We start from the raw sequence: 19,523 nt of genomic DNA on the forward strand, positions 1-19,523 counted from the left end.
GTGCACAGGTTTTTCCTCAGGTCCCAGAAAACCACGCCTTACCTGGGCTCCACCTCTTAAAGATAATTGGCTAACAAGGTTTTCCCCATCAATCCTGTAGTGCAAGCTTGTCTGAAATTTGCTATGTAGCTTAGGTTGGCCTCAAAGTTGTGGCAATCCACCTCCTTCAGCCTCATAAGTGCTGGGATTAGAAGCAGGAGCTACAACCCCTGACTTTGATTTTCTGTCTTGATAGTAAACATATAATGAGAAGTATTTAAATGAACAGTATCTTACCGTAAGTGATTCTGGTATCTCATTAGGTTACCCCACAAGGGTATTATAAAGTATGAGGATTAAGTAATACATACAATGTTTACAGACTTGGAATCAAAGTTAGCACCATGTAAGAACTATGGTTACTAAAGATTTACAAAATGACTCATTGTTAACAATAGCATCCTCCACTCTGACTTCTAATATGTCATGAGCAGCAAGCTTTTGAGAAATGCAAAAGGAAAATTAGAGGTTTTCCAATGTGAAAATAATGGCCTTGGAAATTAATTATCTATACCATCAAAGCAAAGGAAGGCCCAGGAGAAAACAGTATTATCTTACAGAGCCAGACTTCACACACTCTTCTCAGAGAAGGAGATGCTCACAAAATCTTTTTGGAAACAGCCCAGAAATAAACCCTTCGATGTTGCTCAAATGATATTTGACCAAGGGTCCCAAGAATGCATGGGAAAGGGATAGTCTCCTTGACACATGATGCTGGGGAAAACTGATATTCCCAGGTTAGAGAGTCAAGTCAGATTGTCTCCCTACAGTGCAGATGACAAATTAATTCTCAGCATTCAAGAGGTAGGGGAAGAGAATTGTGAGTTTAGAGCCATACGGAGTCATATATATGAGTTCCAGGAAAGCACTGTCTTAAAAAAGAAAAGAAAAAATGAAAAAAAAGTGAAAGCCACACGTGGTGGATGGTGGTGCACACCTGTAATCCCAGCTTTTTGGGAGGCTGAGGCAGGAAGGGCGATGACTGTGAGGCTAGTCCTGGTTCCTAGTTAGGGCTTCTGTTGCGGTGAAGAGAGGCCATGACCACAGCAACTCTTATAAAGGAAAATGTTTTCTTTTTTTGAGACAGGGTTTCTCTGTGTAGCTTTGGAGCCTGACCTGGAACTCCCTCTGTAGACCAGGCTGGCCTTGAACTCACAGAGATCCACTTGTCTCTGCATCCCAAGTTCTGGGATTAAAGGCATGCACCATTGTTGTGGGGAGCTGTTGGTTGCATTCTGCCACCCAGCTCCCGCCACAGGTTAGCTTTACCCGAAATAACAACACACAAATTGTATTCACTTAAACACTGCTTGGCCCATTTTATCTAGCCTCTTCTCGGCTAACTCTCACACCTGGACTAGCCCATCTCTAATAATGTGTGTAGCACCCCCAGGCACGCTTACCGGGAAGATTCTAGCCTACGTCCATCCTGGGTCGGAGCTTCATCGATCGCGTCTGCCCAGGAGAGGGTAACATGGCCTCTATCTGAAGCATCTTACCTCACTTCCTCTTCCTCCCAGCATTCTGTTCTGTTTACTCCTCCCACCTATGTTTTGACCTATGAGGGCCAAGCAGTTTATTATAATTAACCAATGACCTTCCTCCATCACGCCACCTTCTGGCTAAAGGAAAGCATTTAACTGTGGTGCTTCACTTTACAGTTCAGATATTCAATCCATTATCATCATGCTGGCATGAAGACAGATGTAGAGCTAGAGAGATAGCAGAAAGTCCTATATCTTCAGGCAACATGAAATGCCCCACCCCCACAGAATCCACAGGGTAGGAGGAGAGAACCAACTTCACAAAGTTGTCCTTGACCCCCTCCCTGGTGAGTGTGTGTGTGTGTGTGTGTGTGTGTGTGTGTGTGTGTGTGTGTGTGTATGTGTATACTCAGTATTTGAACCCTGCCCCCCTCAAAAATTAAAAAGCCTACAAGGACTGAAGAGGCAGTCCATGCCTAGTGTTCCTAGCATGTCTGAAGCACTGTGCTCAGTCCTCAGCAGGCATATACGAGGCAGGATCGACCTCTTGTTCTAGCACTTAAGCAGTTCAAGCTCACTCTTGGTTATACGGTGAGTTCAAGGCCAGCCTGGGCTATCATGTAAGACCCAGAAATAAAACAAAAGTGTATGTTGTGTCAACAGAGATGAAAATATTTGGCACATAAATGGTAAAAAGGAACCCTAGCCAAATTTTGCCAAAGATAGGCAAGACTTCATTGGAACTGTGAAATGAATTGCCTGACCTTAGCTGGAGCCAAAGAGACAACACTGGCTGAGAGATAAACTTAGGTGTTCTCTGAATAGAGGAAGAGGCAAGCCTTTTCTCAACTTAATCTGCTGACCCAGGGTAAAGTAGCCCCTTCCTCCTGTAGACTTTTTTCACATTTATTATTTTATGGGTATGAGTATTTTTCCTGCATGGATGTCCAAGGAGGCCAGAAGCATCACTATGCCCGGCTTCATTTTTGTGTGTCTGTGTGAATGAATGTCATATGTATATGGTACCTTCAGAGGCCAGAAAAGTGTGTTGGGTCCCCTGAAGCTGGAGTTACAGGCTATTGCGAGTTGCCAGAGTTGGATGTGGGGACAGGTTCTCAAAACAGCAGCAAGGGCTCTTAACTGTGGCGCTCTCTCTCTAGCCACTGGTGCTGATAGCGGCCTCCTCTGTCCTTGGGCTTGAGCCCAGTGCTTCACACAAGCTAGGCAAGTGTTCTACTACTGTGTTATAGCGCCCTCTTTATTTTGAAACAGGTTCTAAACCCAAGCTAGTTTAGTCTTGAAGGGTTTATTTGCTCATTTTTCATTGGCCAGCAGCACAGTTTCAGAAGATGGTCCCCCCCCCCCCCCACCGCGAGACATAGTTTCCCTGTGTAGCTGGCTGTCCTGGAACTCACACTGTAGATCAGGCTGGCCTCGAACGTAAGGATCCACCAGCCTCTGTCTCCCTAAGGGCTGGGATTTAAGGGCCACCAAGGCCTGGCGAAAGATGCTTTTCTCTTAATTGAAGGGATGGGCAAGTTGAGCAGTCTACTCATTCCAGAAACCGCTGAGTTCTTCTTGCAGCGGGTGCCATTGTCCTGTGTAAATACCCTGGTGGTGAGCCGGGCGTTGGTGGTGCACGCCTTTAATCCCAGCACTCGGGAGGCAGAAACAGGTGGATCTCTGTGAGTTCGAGGACAAGGACCTCAGGCCGACCCTGGCAGGAGGAAGGCGGCCCAATGCTTGGCGGTAGCAAAATCGGAGCTAGTGGCTCCTGACGCCGATCCCTCCTTGGCATCGAGCGCCCGTGCGTCATGATTTGCGACAGATTGCTTTGCGGCTAGGGTCGCCTCGTGACTTGACTTACGGCGCTTCCTTAGGGTATGTGCGGACCTCCTTCCCGGCGTGCTCTGAGCCTGCTCCTCCGTCTCTCCTGCTTGGCCCCCTTCGGCCTCACGGTGCCGGGACCGAGCTCCTGCGTGCCCCGCGTTCCGAGGCGCGTGAGTGGGTGTTTCCGGCGGGGTGGCGAGGCGTGGGGCCCTGCCGACTGGACGTCCTCGGCGGCGGCTGAGCTTGTCCTCCCTGCGGGCTCCGCCGGTGCAAGAGGAGGCGCCGGCCGGGTCGGGGTGCTGGCCTTGGGAGGGCAGCCTGGAGACGGTGGCGGTCACTGTCGGTCGCTGGGTGAAGTTGGGAAGAACCGGTGGACTTAGGGAATTTGACATTCAGGGTAGCCGCATAGTCCGTCTTTCTGGACTTTGAAAAATGAGGTGTGCAGTAATACACTGACTTCACTTCTTGAAGGGGCACAGTTCTGTGGTTGCTAGTACGTTTTCTGGGTTCCACAACCCCTAGCATTATTGAATTTCACACCATTTTCATCACTCCTAAGTAAATCCTGAAGTCCTAGTTAACTCTCCTCCCGTTTTCCAACTCCCAGCATCCCTTCTGCTTTGCATCTGTGAACTTGCCTGTTTCGCTGGTGTGAAATGATACGGAGCTTTAAAAAATGAGCGTGTAGGGTCTGTTGCAGTTGAACCAGTGTGTATTCCGCTTTCACGGTCCATCGGTTGATTCCACTTCCTTGCTCTTGTGGATGTAGCAGCGTACACACAGATGTACGGGCATCTGTAGTTGGATCTAGAGTCCTTTGGGCATATGCGTACGAGAGGGTTAGCTGGGTCATGAGGTAAAGAACTAGCTTAGTTCTTTGAGATATGCTCAACACTAGTTTCTGAATTGGTTGCACTAATTTATATTCCCACCAAGTCCTCCCTCCTAGCCAATTACTGTTTTCTTGTGGACAGCCATCCTGACTGGAATGAGATGGAATCTCAGTAGTTTTAGTTTACCTTTCTTTGGTGGCTAAGGATGTTGAACACTTAAGCTATATCATTGGCCTGGGCCTGGCTGGCTGGTTCAGTGGTTTCTGCTCTTGGGGAGAACTGGCTTGGGTTCCCAATGCTCATCATCAGGTGCCTACAGCCACTTTTAGCCCCAGCTCCAGGGGATCTGATGCTTCTGGCCTCCATGGGCACCTTCACTCATTCACATACCCACACAGACACATAGGTACAGAATTAAAATTGATTTTAAAAAGATTTGAATTTAGCTGGGCGGTGGTGGTGCACACCTTTAATCCCAGCCCTCGGGAGGCAGAGGCAGGTGGATCTCTGTGAGTTCAAGGCCAGCTTGGTCTACAGCGTGAGTTTCAGGACAGCTAGGACTGTTACATAGAGAAACCCTGTCTCAAAAAAAAAAAAAAAAAGATTTGAACTATTAGAACATCTCCCATAGAGAACATCTAAGAAGAGTCGGAAAGATCGTAAGGACCAGAAGACAAGGAAGTCTGCTGTAACAGTGTCTTTTACATGACAAGGACATTACACTATGTGACATCTCAGTATTGCTGCCTTACTAAAACATGGGCAGCTACAGGACCAATTGACATGCCAACTTGGATGGGGGAAGCTCTCACAGGGCTCCACCTCTAGATGAAGAGCTATAGGCAATTGACTGTTGAAGGAGGGAGAAGTCTTTCCCAGAAAGTACCAAGTGATTATCCAGTACCAAGTGATCAGCCCTGAAATCATAGACATACATGCCCCATAAACAGACTCAGTAGGCTTGTGTTTATATATTTATTCATGTATGTATGTTTGTTATGTATGTAAAAGGAAGAAAGCCATGAAGTTTGTGGGTGGGGGACTTATGGGAGGTATTGGAGGTGAGGAAGAGGAAATTATATAATTATGTAAGATTATCCATAGCAAGAATTCTGACCCTGTCTCGAAAAACCAAAAAAAAAAAAAAAAAAAAAAAAAAAAAAACAAACAAAGAATTCTGTAATACTGATAACATCGTAATACTGATATAACACCATATGTTTTCCATGTAAGCATTTACCTTTTCTAGCCCACAATAGTACATGTGTTAACTGGAAGAATAGCTAGGTTTATCTGTGTCTTGGCAGATCCTACCTGACCCCTGAGAGACATTGTCCCCTAAGTAAGTGCTTTATTTGATTTGGGATAGAGGCTCTTGCTTTTTCCTCTATTTTTTTTTGAGCTTTATATTAATGTTTTGTTTGTTTGTTTGTTTGTTTTGAACCCAGTTTGGTAATGTCAACCAACTGGGGGCTTTTTTCTTTTTCTTTTTTTTTTTTAATTTTATTTTATGTGCATCGGTGTTTTGCCATGAGCATTGGGTCCCATGGAGCTGGAGTTACAGACAGTTGTGAGCTTCCATATGGGTGCTGGGAATTGAACACAGGACCTCTGGAAGAGCAGTCAGTGCTCTTAACCCCTGAGCCATCTCTCTAGCCCAGATGTTTCTATTTGCAGATGCCAACAACCTATACTTAAAACACCACAAAGACTATACCAGAATATTCTTGAAGATGTGATAAATGATTTCAGAACACCACAAAATATATAATCAGCATACAGAAATCAAAGTCTGTTTCATAGTACCAGCTAAGAAAGAAAACAATAACAATTTACAATATTTACATTAAAATAAAACAAACAAAAACTAGCCAGCCAAAACCCAGATGTGTAACAGAACACAGGAAGCTCTTATCTTTGCTTCTCCTCTGAATCTGTCGCCTAATCCTCTCCCCAATTCTGCTTTATTTAAACAGAGTCAACATGGCTGGAGCTGAGGAAGCGGTCCACGGAGGTTGTGAAAACCATTCTCCCTTTGCTGGTGGGAAGTCTGTGTTGTGCTTTGGGCAGGTAACTAGCTGCTTCATTCTGAAGTCTAAGTGAGGAGAGTTAGGATGAAGTGATACTGTCCTCCTGCGTGTGAGTTTTTCTGGACTCCCTTCTCCTTTGATGCAGTGTTTTAGGGGCTTTGCTGTTTTGGTTTGCAGCACTGAGGATTGAATTTAGAGCTCTACCACTGAGCTATTGTACCCCCAGTATGGTGCTATATTTTGTCATTTTGTCCCAAGGTCTTCTAGTGACTTAGTCTACTTGTGAGCTTTGCAGTAAAGTCTAATAGTAGGGCCAGTGAGGTGGCTCAGCTGATGGCCCCTGCTGCTAAGCCTGATGACCTGAGATCTGTCCTTGGGATCTGCATGGTAGAGGAAGAACTGACTCCTGCTAGTTGTCCTCTGAGTTCATGCTCACACTGTGCTACTGTGTACTTACGTATACATATGCAAAATAAATACATTTGAGAAATGTAATAAAACGTTTAAAAACTTGTAGTACAAGGGATTACATTTAGGTGTAAATTTTTGTGTTCATGTGTCATAAAATTTTACCCTATTTGAATGTATAATGTAGATAGAGTATGGTACGTGTATGGGATGCTTCTCTGTGTGTAGAAATTGTGCATGAACTGGGCCATGGTGGCGCACGCCTCTAATCCCAGCACTCAGGTGCAGAGGCAGGTGGATCTCTGTGAGTTTGAAGCCAGCCTGGTTTACAAGAGCTAGTTCCAGGATAGGCTCCAAAGCTACAGAGAAACCCTGTCTCCAAAACCAAACAACAACAACAACAGAAAAGAAATTGTGTGAAAGATTCTTGTTTTGTCTATCCAAATTCTGTCTTTATCAAAGAATTGTTAGGACTTACCTAATTTAAACAAGACAAGGGAATAAACCCCAAAGATCAACCATGATATAGTTGTTTCGCTGAGAGATGGGAATTGTGGAAGTGGGTATTATAAGAGCTTTACTCCTTTTGCCTTGCCTGTGGAGTGAGGTTTGGGCTCTGAGGTGGTAAGTTGGGTTTCCTAGCTCTGCTTTAGAGGATTGGAGCCCCCTCAGTGAGAGAGCTTGCTTAGCCTGTGGGAGACCTTGGGGTCTGTTCCTAGCTCCACAAAGCAAAAAAATCAAAACCTAACCTAGCTTGAGAAAGTTTAAGAAGGATAGCGGCGATACTATGTTAAAAGCAACATTTTTGTATTAATTTTTTTGTTTTTGTTTTTCGAGACAGGGCCTCTCTACAGAGCCGTAGCTGTCTTAGAACTCACTATGTAGACAGGCTGATCTCAAACTCACAGAGATTCACTTGCCTCTGCCTCCCAAGTACTGGGATTAAAAGGGTATGCCACCACGACCTGTTTACATTTTTTTTTTCCAGTTTTTGGAGACAAGGTTTCTTTGTGTAGCCCTGGCTGTCCTGGAACTTGCTCTGTAGATCAGGCTGGCCTCAAACTCACAGAGCTCCGTCTGACTTTTCCTCCTCAGTGCTGGGATTAAAGGTGTGCACCACCACTACCTGACTTAAAGCAATGTGTAATGCGTGCATAAAGTTAGGCTTTTTTATAGGCTACCATTTGATGCTTTGATACATGTATGTATGATATGTCCAGTACTTTTCCCTGGGCTGAGGGTGGAACCTAGAGCCTCCTGTGCTAGGTGGGTGCTCTAATCTACAATTAGCTCTTCTCAGTTCTCAAGAGGGGAAGAGGAGCTGTGTCAGGAAACTCAGGGAGATTTCCCCTTCTGGATTGTAGAGCCAGTACACAGCCGAAGAATACCAGGCCATCCAGAGGGCTCTGAGGCAGAGGCTGGGCCCAGAGTATATCAGCAGCCGCATGGCTGGAGGAGGCCAGAAGGTAAGTTGAGTCTTGGGCACATATCGAGCAGTTGATAGAGAAATTCTGCCTATTGCTTTTACTAGATTCCACAGATTGAGAGGCTCTTGTTCCCTATTACTGGAGACTTCGTACCTCTGGAAGGAGTGGGTTTCAGACTTCTTTGTCATTTGTAGTGGCCCAAACACTGTCTTGAGGTTGCTGTAAATTCCATGTTGAGATTTTTATATCATCTTTAAATGTTCTCTTTACTACTTGCTTTTAATTTCATTCCATACCATTTCCTTCCTTCCTTCCTTCCTTCCTTCCTTCCTTCCTTCCTTCCTTCCTTCCTTCCTTCCGGTTTTTCCAGACAATGTTTCTCTGTATAGTCCTGGCTGTCCTGGAACTCACTTTATAGACCAGGTTTTGAACTTGGAGAGATCCTCCTGCCTCTGCCTCCCAAGTGCTGGGTTTAAAGGCCTGTGCAACTGTAGCATACTTTCTTTGGGGCTGCCATCCAGCTCCCAGTCATGACATGAGGAATTATTATTAGCTGTTAATTTTCAGCCTTATCTTCTCTCACTAGCTCTTATAACTTATTTTAACATGTTTCTCTTCATCTTTGTTTTGCCTCAGACTTTTTACTTTTTTTTCTTTTTTTTTGAAACAGGATTTCTCTGTGGCTTTGGAGCCTGTCCTGGAACTAGCTCTGTAGACCAGGCTACAAACTCACAGAGATCTGCCTGCCTCTGCCTCTGCCTCTGCCTCTGCCTCTGCCTCTGCCTCTGCCTACCGAGTACTGGGATTAAACGCGTGCGCCACCATCGCCCAGCTACTTTTTTTTTTTTCTTTCTATATGTCCTAGTCCATGTCTGTCTGTCTGGCAGCTGTCTGTCTGCCTTCTGGGCCCAGATGTGTTCCTCTCTTTTTCCCTTGTCCTCTCTCCTCTCAAGCCAAGATTCCTTCTCCTGTTTATTCTTTCTGCCCACCAGCCCCACCTGTCCCTCCTCTGCCTCCTCTGTCTATTCAGCTTTTTATTAGGCCAGTCAGGTGCCTAAGGCAGGCAAGGTGAAACAGCAGCACATCTTTATGTAATTAAACAAATGTAGCACATCTATACATAGTGAAAGTAACATCCCACAACAAGCCAGCACACCAAACCTTGCTTCCAGTTTTAACAATCTTCTTCTGTTGCTGAAGGACGGTGTCCTGGCCTCCTGCTGGAAAGCTTATGCTGCCCCAGAGCTGCTCATGCTGAAGCTCTGTGTGTGGATTTGGTCCTCCGGAAGCTGTGCCATAGGTCAGCCTGAAGTTTCTGAGGCTGGTCCCTTCCCAGAGATTGACTGATAATTCTAGTTTAATTTTTCCAAAAGTCTCTGAAATACTTGCATTGAGATTTCCTGTGGAAAGGAAGTTTTGCCAAAAACTTACGAGGAATAAATGAATTTTAATTGACACTTAAAAATACCAACATCAAGGACATTTTAATAGCTTTTTCTTAAAAATGTATTTTCTAGGTGTGTTACATTGAAGGTCATCGGGTGATTAACCTTGCCAATGAGATGTTTGGTTACAATGGCTGGGCACACTCCATCACCCAGCAGAATGTGGGTATGTTCCCTGCGTGTGCTGACTGCTTTATGCTCATTATTTCATAGCTGGTTTTCCCCTGCTTAGAGAGTTTAGTGTGTCAGGGTTTGGGTAGGTGGGTTGGTTGCCAGCCAAGGAAAGTAACTAGGTGCAGGGAACAGTGTCTTTCCAACTGGTTCTCTTTCCCATTCCTAGATTTTGTTGACCTCAACAATGGCAAATTCTACGTGGGAGTCTGTGCATTTGTAAGGGTGCAGTTAAAGGTGAGGGGGTGGGGTGCCACTGCTGCCTGGGAGGACTGAGTGGACAGAGTGAGCAGGGAGGGTGTGTCTTAACCAGGGTGCCTAGGATGGCAGTATTCAAATGTCCTGTGCGCCTGCCTTCAAGAGAGTGTTGACAGGATGTGTTGTGTCTCAACTCATCTTACGTTGATGCACAAAAGTTTGACCACATAAATATAAAAGGAGTGTGTGTGTATGTGTGTGTGTAAGTGTGTAACTTAACAGTGGAAAATCTTTTTATAATGTAACAACCTAAGTACCACAGGGGATTAAATTCTATCATTTATTTGAAGCAGTGCTGTGTCCCATAGCCCTTACTTCAGTTTAGATCAGCGGTTCTCAACCTATGGGGGGGTCAAACGACCCTTTCACAGAGATCACCTAAGACAGCTGCATATCAGATATTTGCGTTATGATTCATAACAGTAGCAAAATTACAGATATGAAGTAGCAACAAATGCTATTATGGTGGGGAGTCCCCACAACACAAGGAAGGTTGAGACATTTCACCATGCAGATCCTGGGTACCTGAGGCTCAGGCTTCTTTCTCTGCCTCCTGTGGACTGAAATGACACGCATGTGCTCCCACCAGCTTCAATAAAGTCTCAGTACATAGAGCCTAGGTTATGCCGAAACTGGCGGTTTACAGTTACAGTTCCTGAGTTACAGGATTGTGCTGTCCTGCTAAGCTGCATTCTTATCAGAAATGTCATTGTTCTAATATATTTATGACTGGAAATTCCATTTATAACTCTATTGTATTTCTAAAATATATATATATATATATATATATATATATATATATATATATAGAGAGAGAGAGAGAGAGAGAGAGAGAGAGAGAGAGAGAGAGAGAGAGAAACTGTTAAACTAAACTGTTGTTTTTGGTCAATTTCTATTGACCTCACAGCTTTAAAGACTTGGCACTGACCACAAGCATGTTTCCAGGCAGATCTGTTCCAGACAACACTTCTAGAAATTGATATATATATATATATATATTCGAGACAGGATTACTCTGTAGCTTTGGAGCCTTTCTGAAACTAGCTCTTGTAGACCAGGCTGGCCTCGAACTCACAGAGATCCACCTGCCTCTGCCTCCCGAGTGCTGGGATTAAAGGCATGCATCACCACCGCCGGCTAGAAATGGATAGTTTAAGCTCGGTGCTGTTGTCTCTTCAGTAGGGTCCTGGAGCCACAGCCTGGGGGTGGTGGGGGTGGTAGTGTATTGGTGTTTTTGTTTTTTTGAGTGCTGTTGCTCAGGGAAGAGGACCATAGCTCCCATATTAGAGCTCTAACAATGTCCCTTTCTACCTCAGGACGGGTCCTATCATGAGGACGTGGGTTATGGAGTTAGTGAGGGCCTCAGGTCAAAGGCTTTGTCACTGGAGAAGGCTAGGAAGGAGGCTGTGACTGACGGGCTGAAGCGGGCACTCAGGTAAGAAGGAGTTGGGCTCCAGCCACCTCATGTCAGCTCATCTTTCAGAAGTGGCACGTTTCCTTGGGACAGAGATCTAATAACGTGAGAAGATAAGTCTCATTCTGTCCTGATGCTGTCTTTCCTTGCTTGCTTCTGTACTTTCCCGTGGTTGCAGGGCTGAATCTGACTACACTGTCTGCAGTGCTGGTTCCTTCCTTCCGAATACACTGACTCAAAATTTAGTTTGCCTCAGTTCAGGATTGATTTGCCATATTGTTGTGGGTCTGGGGTGGAGAGGTTAAAAAACAAACAAAAAAACCCAGAAAACAAACCCCGTGATCTGTACTCCCAGAGGGCAAATCTTCAGTGACCTAACATCTCTCACTGGCCCCCAGCTCCTAAGATCCCATCAGTTCTGCCCCACTCCCTAGAGGCCTGGCCTTTAGCAGGTGGGTTGTGTGCGGGGCTTCATAGCACTCAATGTCCCTTTGGAAATCTGTGTCAGGTCACTGCTCTGCTCTCAGAAGCTAGTGTACTGCAGGAATGTGACATGGTCCATTGTGTCTCACTCAACTAGGGCCCATTTCCTCTCCTGTGTTGCAGCTTTGTAGTCTTGTAACTCTGAGATGTAACTGAACTGTCTGGCTTTTTGTCATTGTAGGAGTTTTGGGAATGCACTTGGAAACTGCATTCTGGACAAAGACTACCTGAGGTCACTAAATAAGCTTCCACGACAGGTATGTGAACAGCGAGGAGTGGGGTGCGGGCGCTTGCTATCACAGCATCAACTGCTCCAGTATGTCCTTGAGTGTAGCAGCAGGAAGGAGAAGGGAGGACTCGGCGTTTGGCAGCATCTAGAATGGTTATTTCAGATCAGAAGGTGAATAGCAGATGTGACCTGGCCAGGTTTACAATGCCCCTCATGAAGAGAGAGCCATGCAGGGTCTTCTCCCACTACTGCTGTTCCTATGCGTGTTCACACTAGCTGTCTTTCTGCTCTGAGCTCTGGTGGCTGGGAGGTGCTGTGAGGTGCGTACCTCCATTCTGTCTGTCACTGCCTATCTATGGATCTTAGTACCAGCCTCAGGAGTGCTGTGTGGTAGATGTGGCTAGAGTTGCAGTAATTGGGGCAGATTTGGTCTCTTTGAGAGCTTTGTCAGGTGCTGCCCCATCCTTTTATCACAGGAACCAGTGGAGTGTCATTTGGCTTCTGACAAGACTTTCCTCTTTTCCTCATGTGTGTGTGTGTGTGTTTGTGTGTGTGTATGCCAGTCCTGAGAACATACACTGTGGTTGTCTATCTATCTACCTCTTGACTGTTGTATTGCTGCTATGAACAGAGATGTGTAAATTTCCATAGAAGCGCTGTCTTCAGTTTTGTGATAGGTACCTACAAGTGTGAGTGCCGGGTCATGTGTCTCTTATTTTGTTTCTTTTGAGAAATCTCCATCCTGATACAGTACATACTGTACAGTCCGTTCTCTCCATGACCTTACTCTTCTATTGCCTTATTAGAGTCTTTGCTTCATGTGTCCCTCATGTCAGCAGCATTGTTGTGTTTCAAAAGCTTGTTGGCCATTTGGGAATCGTCTTTTGAGAGATTGAAGTCCATTGCCTTTTTTTTTTTTTTTTTTTTTTTTTGGTTTTTCGAGACAGGGTTTCTCTGTGGCTTTGGAGCCTGTCCTGGAACTAGCTCTGTAGACCAGGCTGGTTTCGAACTCACAGAGATCCGCCTGCCTCTGCCTCCTGAGTGCTGGGATTAAAGGCGTAAGCCACCACCGCCCGGCTTCCATTGCGATTTTTAATGGGTTATTCGGTATTTTTGCTGTTGAGTGATGGTAGCTCTTTAAATATTCTCAGCATTAAATACTTTATCTCTTAATAAGATATACAAATGTTTTCTCTCATTCCATATATGTTGTAAGGTTATTTTTATTTTGTTTTATTTTATTTTTTGATTTATTTTGGTTTATTTTTTTGTTATTTTGAGCAGCCCTGGCTGTCCTGGAATTTGCTCTGTAGACCAGGTTGTTCTCAAACTCTAAGCCACCTCCTTCTGCCTCCTAAGTGCTGGGATTAAAGGCTGGCACCACCACTGCCCAATGCTATTAGGTCTTTTTTTAATTATTTATATTTATTTCATGTGCATTGCAGTTTTGTATGAAGGCATTGCATCTGTTGGAATTGGACTTACAGACAGCTGCAAGCTGCCAAGTGTTTGCTGAGTAGTTGCTGGGGGTTGAACCTGGGTCCTGAGTGCTCTTAACCACTGAACCATCTCTTGAGCCCCACTTTTGGTGTCTTATTAAGAGATCATCACCATATCCAGTGCTGTTTTTTTCCCTAAGAGTTTGGAGTCCTAACTTAGGACTTAGTTTGTGTTGAGCTGATTCTTCTGAAAAGTATAGACATTTACCAACCTCATCCTTTGGTCTGGGGAGACCTAGGGTTCTCAGCAGTATTCACTGACTCCTCTCCCATGTGAAGTTCGTGTTCATGTGTATGTATGCATTTGCCTGTGGAGGCTAGAGGTAAGACGTTAGCTGTCTTTCTCAGTTGCTCTGCCTTATATTTGAGACAGGGTCTCTCACTGACCTGAAGCTCAGCAGTTAGGATACACTGGTTGGCCATTGAGCTCAAGAGGTCCTTCAGGGTTGGTATTATAGTCATTTGTTATCCCACCCAGCTTTTATATGGGTGCTGAATATCAAACTCAGGTCCTTATAGGTGACAGTGTAGTTGGATACAGTTTTTGTAATCCATTTAAAAGTTACCGATAGGATAGTTATTATTTCCATTTTTCTGATTTTCCGCATATCTTACAGGTTTTGTTTTTTTATTGTTCTTGGACCTTTGCCTTCCTTTGTTTTGAATTTTTTGTGTGGCTGATTTGATTCTTCATATTTGCATTGTGTACATTCTTAGATAATTTCCTTGTAGTTTCCATGCAGTTGCATAAATCATGTTAGTGTTAATAGTTGCTTTAAAATGGCATCAGTTTAACTCCAGTTGATAATAACACTACTTTATATATGATATATTCATTGCTGTTGGCTTGAGTTTTGTTGACCCAGGGTCTTAGGGTATAGCTGAGGCTGGTCTGGAACTCAGAGCTGCCCGCCTCTGCATCCCAAGTGCTGGGATTAAGGGTGTACCCCACCATATCTGGCAGGTTTTTTTTGTTTTTGTTTTTTGAGATAGGGTTTGTAGCTTTGGAGCCTGTCCTGGAACTAGTTCTTGTAGACCAGGCTGGCCTCAAACTCACAGAGATTCGCCTTCCTCTGCCTCCTGAGTACTTAGGATTAAAGGTGTGTGCAGTTTTTTTTTTTAATTAAAAATTTTCTTTTATTGCTTTGCTCTTTAAATTCTGTGTAGGAGCATTACAGTGACATTTTTCTGTGTATGCCAGCGGTTTTTTTTTTTTTTTTTTTTTTGAGAACTTTGTATTCTTTGTCTTTGTGAATCTGAAGGACTCTGTTTTCTTTTCCTTCCCCTCTCCCTCTGTCTTCCTTCCAGTTCTCTTTCCTTTTTTCTAAGACAGTGTCTCAAGCTGTAGCTCAGGTTGCCTTGAGCTTGCAGCTATTTGCTGCCTTTGCCTCCTAAAGTGCAAAGGAAAAGGGATACTTATACTGCAGAGACAGATCAGCCACCAAGGAAAGAGTCAAGTTAGACTATATAGACTATTTTCATCAAAAGCATTTAATTTTTATTGAAACTTATTATTGGTATAGAACAGTTCAAAATACAAATGAATTGCTCTTGCTAAAATATGTCAGATGTCGCTGGGCAGTGGTGGCGCATGCTTTTAATCCCAGCACTTGGGAGGCAGAGGCAGGCAGATCTTTGTGAGTTCAAGACCAACCTGGACTACAGAGTAAGTTCCAGAACTGGCTACATGGGCTTACATAGCTACTGAGAAACCCTGTCTTTGAAAAAAAAAACCAAACACAAAACAACAACAACAACAACAAAAATGTCAGATATCTGCAGCCCCAGCTGCTCAGGCTTGCCTGGGCCCAGGAGTTTGCCATCGGTGTGGGAACAGATAGGTCAAGGATCATCAAGTAATATGTCTGCGGATGTGTGTGATGGTGGGGGGAGCTGGGTATGGGGTGCATTCAGTTTTTCTACCTCTTTCCCTTTCTTTCTCTAGCTCCCTCTTGAAGTGGATTTAGCTAAAACAAAGAGAGAAGATTTTGAACCATCTGTGGAACAGGCAAGATATAACAGCTGCCGACAGAATGAAGCAATGGGACCCTCAAAACCACAAGAAGCAACTTCCCCTTGCAGACCAAGCCACCCACATGATTCGGACAGTAGGCTGCAGAGGGCTAAGGACTGCAGCAGCTCCTGGTATTGGACTCAGGTTCCTTCCCTTTCCTCTTCCGCCCCTTTTAGCCTGGCTTTGGTTGCTTCCACTCCTGCCTTTGAAACCAAGTGGTTTGTGTGCTTCTTCAAGCCGGGCCCTTTGTGGTTAACTTGGTTTGCAGCAGTCTGGCCGCCACCGGGGAGAGTGATGCCATTCACCAGCGGAAGCTCCGGAAGCTCCGGCAGAAGCAGCTGCAGCAGCAGTTCCGCCAGCGGATGGAGGCTCGCCTGCAGGGCCAGGCACCTGCTGCAGAGGTGGAAGCCGAACCTGAGGGTGTGTGACGGGTAGACCGTGACTCACTCCAGGCCGTGCCTCGCTAGGGCTTCTCAGAATTCCATGTAGGACAGATGACCCCATGGAATTAGGATGGTAAAATATGCTCTGCTCCTTACCAGTTCTAAAGACGAGGGATTTTCAGGGAGGTCATCGGCCATGATTGACATAATCTGCACCACTTGGGAGGCAGAGGCAGGTGGATCAGTGAGCTCCAAGTTGGCCTGCAATACATAATGAGGCCCCTCCCCATCTTCTGGAATTTGAAATTTCAAGTAAAGAATTGCTTTGTCTCTGCATTAGGAAACTTGCCTCTTGGATGGCTTTTGAATATAAGACGAAGCTGAAAGATAACTGGAGCTTTTAGCAGATTCTTTACTCAGGAGCTTAAATTAACCTGAGCTCGGATTTCACAGAATTAGATATTTCTGATGTGCAGACATTGATTAAGTACTTTTCTGGTCCAGAGAACGTTTGCCCTTTTTCTCTGTAGTGAAGGTACAAGAGACAGGTTATATGCTGGTTCACCTTAACCCAATGCAACATTAACGTAGGGAAAAAAAAAAAAAAACCAAAACATATCACCATTCTGGGCACATCCTGAGTAATGAGTTAGCCTAAAAGTTTGGCTTCTGGCCATGCCAGGAGCTTGAACGGCAGGGATGGGATTCAGGATGCACTGCTCTGTCCCAGAACCACTGGGCTGGAAGACTCATACCACCCCCCTGCCTTTGCTGTTGACAGGAAAATGGGGTGGGGGTTTTGCTCAGACGGTAAAATGTTTGCCTGGTGTCCCAAGTTCTGGTGTGGTAGTGGCACACTGCTGTTACACTAGGAGAATCAGATATTCAAGATCATCTTGGCTGTATAGGAGTTTAAGACCTGCCAGAGCTACATGAGAGACTCTATCTCTCAAAAACAAAATACCAAAGAAAACACCTGGTTCCCCCCACTTTAGTAGACATACAGAGTTAGAGGTAGGCCAAGGAGTTAGGAACCTGAACACTCCCAGGTATATCTGTGCAAGAGGGGAATAGACTTCATCCTGGAGTTGACAAATTAATGTGACCTCTGGCTTGTCCTTTTTCTCCTGTGCACACTATAGCAGTGCTTCCAGCTCCTCCGAAACACAGTACCCCCATAACTGCTGCTTCAGAACTCCTCAGGGAGAAAGCCATCTTCCCAGGTAAATCACTTAAGAATTAACCAGTAAACATTTAGGAGTATGTGTAAGTTACTGTGCTGTGTAATTTTTGGCAGATATAGAACTCAAGTGTTTTGGGGGAGGGTTAGGTGCAGTACTGGGATTAAACCTGTGCCCTTGTGACACTAGGCAGGTGCTTTACCATTGAGCTACATCCTCAGCCCGTAGATTTCATCTTGTAGTCAGTTGTCTCCTACTACCATGTGGGTCCTGGGTCTTGAACTCAGGTTGTTAGATTTGGTGGCAAGTGACTTTACCTGATTAGCCATCTCTTTGGAACTCATCTGACTTTTAGTGCTGTAAAGATTTATAAAAATAGAAAGAGGTTCCCAAATTGACTGACAGTGGATCTGATACATGTTCTCTAACAAAAGGAAAGACTTGGAGTATTTGTTGGAACAAAAAAAAAAAAAATGCAGATTTATCAGAGGGAATTGAAAGCCTGATTTTTTTCCTTTTTTAACCATAAGACAGGCTGTCTGTCATGGAACTGTCCACCTTCCTGCTCACTGCTGGCTGCCATGTGCACCGTCACACCTGTCAAAACATGGAAGCTGTTGTAATACTGTGGTTCTCTCTGTAGATAACCCTGAAGACAACCCTGAAATGTGGGACCTGACTCCAGATTTAGAGGACATTATTAAGCCTTTGTCTAGACCAGAATCACCCCAAACTTCTACCACCCGAGCCCTCAACCACCAGGAGGTGATTCAGGATGGTGTCCCACACAGCCTTTGCCACCAGATGCCACCAGAAAAACCTGGAGCTGGGCACCTGCAGACTTGCAGCACTTACCAGCATGTACTAGGTAGCAGAGATCTTTGGAAGAACAAAAATCCTGGGTTTGATTCTATAAAATCTAAAGGGAGGGAGCTAGTTCATTTTAAGAAATTGAATTAGGGGGACTGGAAAGATGGCTCAGCAGTTACCAGTGCATATTATTCTTGTAGAGGACCAGGATTTAGCTCCTGGCACACATGTATTGGCTCACAACTGCCTACAACTCTAGGTCCAAGGGATTGAACACCCTCTTTCTGGACTCTGGACATCAGACATGTAAATGGTGCATAGACATACATGTAGGCAAAACATCCACCAAAATATATATATTTTTTAATCTTGGGGAAAATAATTGTTGGGAGAAACAGTACACAGTGGCAACATGCCTGTAATCCCAGCACTCAGGAGGCTTAGACAGGATTTCCATTGAGTCTGAGGTTAGCCTGAGCTGTATAGTGAAGTATAGATGAGTTCTGTGGGCTGGGTATTTAGCTCAATATTAAACTTGCTTAGTGTGTTGCAAGGCCCTGGGTTCAATCAGGCCAGTGAGGACTACATATTAAGATCTTTATCAAAAAGAAAAAGCTGGATGGAATGCAAGCAGTGCGGGTAAAGAGTATTTGAGCTATTGGCTCTTGATTTCAAGTCCAGACCTACTCTTTACATCTAGGCTGAGATGACTCTGAATGCAGCCTAGTACGATATTACAACATTGTTTTTTTTTTTAATTTGAGTAGCTCTTGCTGAACTTTGATCAAAATGTTTTATAATGTTAAAATGCATGCTTGTAGGAAGCAAAGGCCTGACTAGATCTAGAGAACTGTCTTAAGAATGACAAACAGTGGTCACTCTCATTCTGTGTATTGTCTGAATGAGTTGCTAGCCTATACAATCCAGAAATGATTAGATTAGCTACTGCTTAAAGTCAAGGCTGCAGCATTTTAAACATTTTTCTTTCACAGGAAACTCTGACTCTCATATGAAGATCCAGGACCTGAAGAAAAGGAAACTGGATCCATCCTGAAGCTCAAGTCATGACTAGATTCGGTCACAGGAAGTTTGGTCATAAAATTGTCCCCAAGGCTTTCTTTTGAACTTATTAGAGTACTAGAGTACTTTAAAGAGGTTGTCATATGCTATGATGGGAGGAAGGCCTTCCATCGGCTCTGCGAGTTCTCAGTACTATTCATTCAGGCTACCTTCTTTTAGTGATGCAGCCCATCTAAGCACCAGCTTGATCATCACCTTCATTAAATTACATGTTAGCTCATCTCTCCTTTTGTTTTCCACGAAGTGTTAACCAATCAGGCCATGGTGGTGGTTCAGGATCACACATGGACTCAAGTCAACAGAAGCCTCTAGAGAAATACCAACACGTATAGTGGGTGCTTTCACGTCTGATTTAGGTCTCCATTCTCCACGCTTACCATGTCCTGTGGTTGTATGTGGTTTGTATACGCAAGAAGGCCAACATGAATTTTTTTTCAATTTTATATGATTAAGTTATAATAAAGACTACATCTCAACAGTTGCTGCCTTTATTTTATAGGGTTTC

At 44.5% G+C, this 19,523-nt stretch overlaps 1 protein-coding gene across 4 annotated transcripts; it reads left to right on the forward strand.

Moving 5' to 3' along the window:
* Nucleotides 1–3,196: 3,196 nt before the first annotated feature.
* Nucleotides 3,197–19,496, forward strand: Rad52 (RAD52 homolog, DNA repair protein). Of its 4 annotated transcripts, none has more exons than XM_026788311.1 (12): nt 3,197–3,519; nt 6,163–6,256; nt 7,989–8,090; nt 9,569–9,662; nt 9,837–9,904; nt 11,242–11,360; nt 12,004–12,079; nt 15,496–15,695; nt 15,836–15,984; nt 17,090–17,170; nt 17,772–17,996; nt 18,931–19,496. In XM_026788311.1, exons 1-12 carry the CDS (start codon nt 3,407–3,409, stop codon nt 18,990–18,992), a joined length of 1,383 nt encoding a protein of 460 aa, XP_026644112.1. In that variant the 5' UTR covers nt 3,197–3,406; the 3' UTR covers nt 18,993–19,496. The 4 variants fall into 4 exon arrangements, with proteins under 4 accessions (XP_026644112.1, XP_026644113.1, XP_005365183.2 ...); XM_005365126.2 differs by having other exon boundaries at nt 3,199–3,519; nt 15,833–15,984; XM_013352919.2 differs by lacking the exon at nt 17,772–17,996 and having other exon boundaries at nt 3,200–3,519; nt 15,833–15,984.
* The last annotated feature ends 27 nt before the right edge of the window (nt 19,497–19,523 follow it).

This window comes from Microtus ochrogaster, unplaced genomic scaffold, assembly GCF_000317375.1.
Source record: "Microtus ochrogaster isolate Prairie Vole_2 unplaced genomic scaffold, MicOch1.0 UNK1, whole genome shotgun sequence".
Taxonomy (NCBI): domain Eukaryota; kingdom Metazoa; phylum Chordata; class Mammalia; order Rodentia; family Cricetidae; genus Microtus; species Microtus ochrogaster.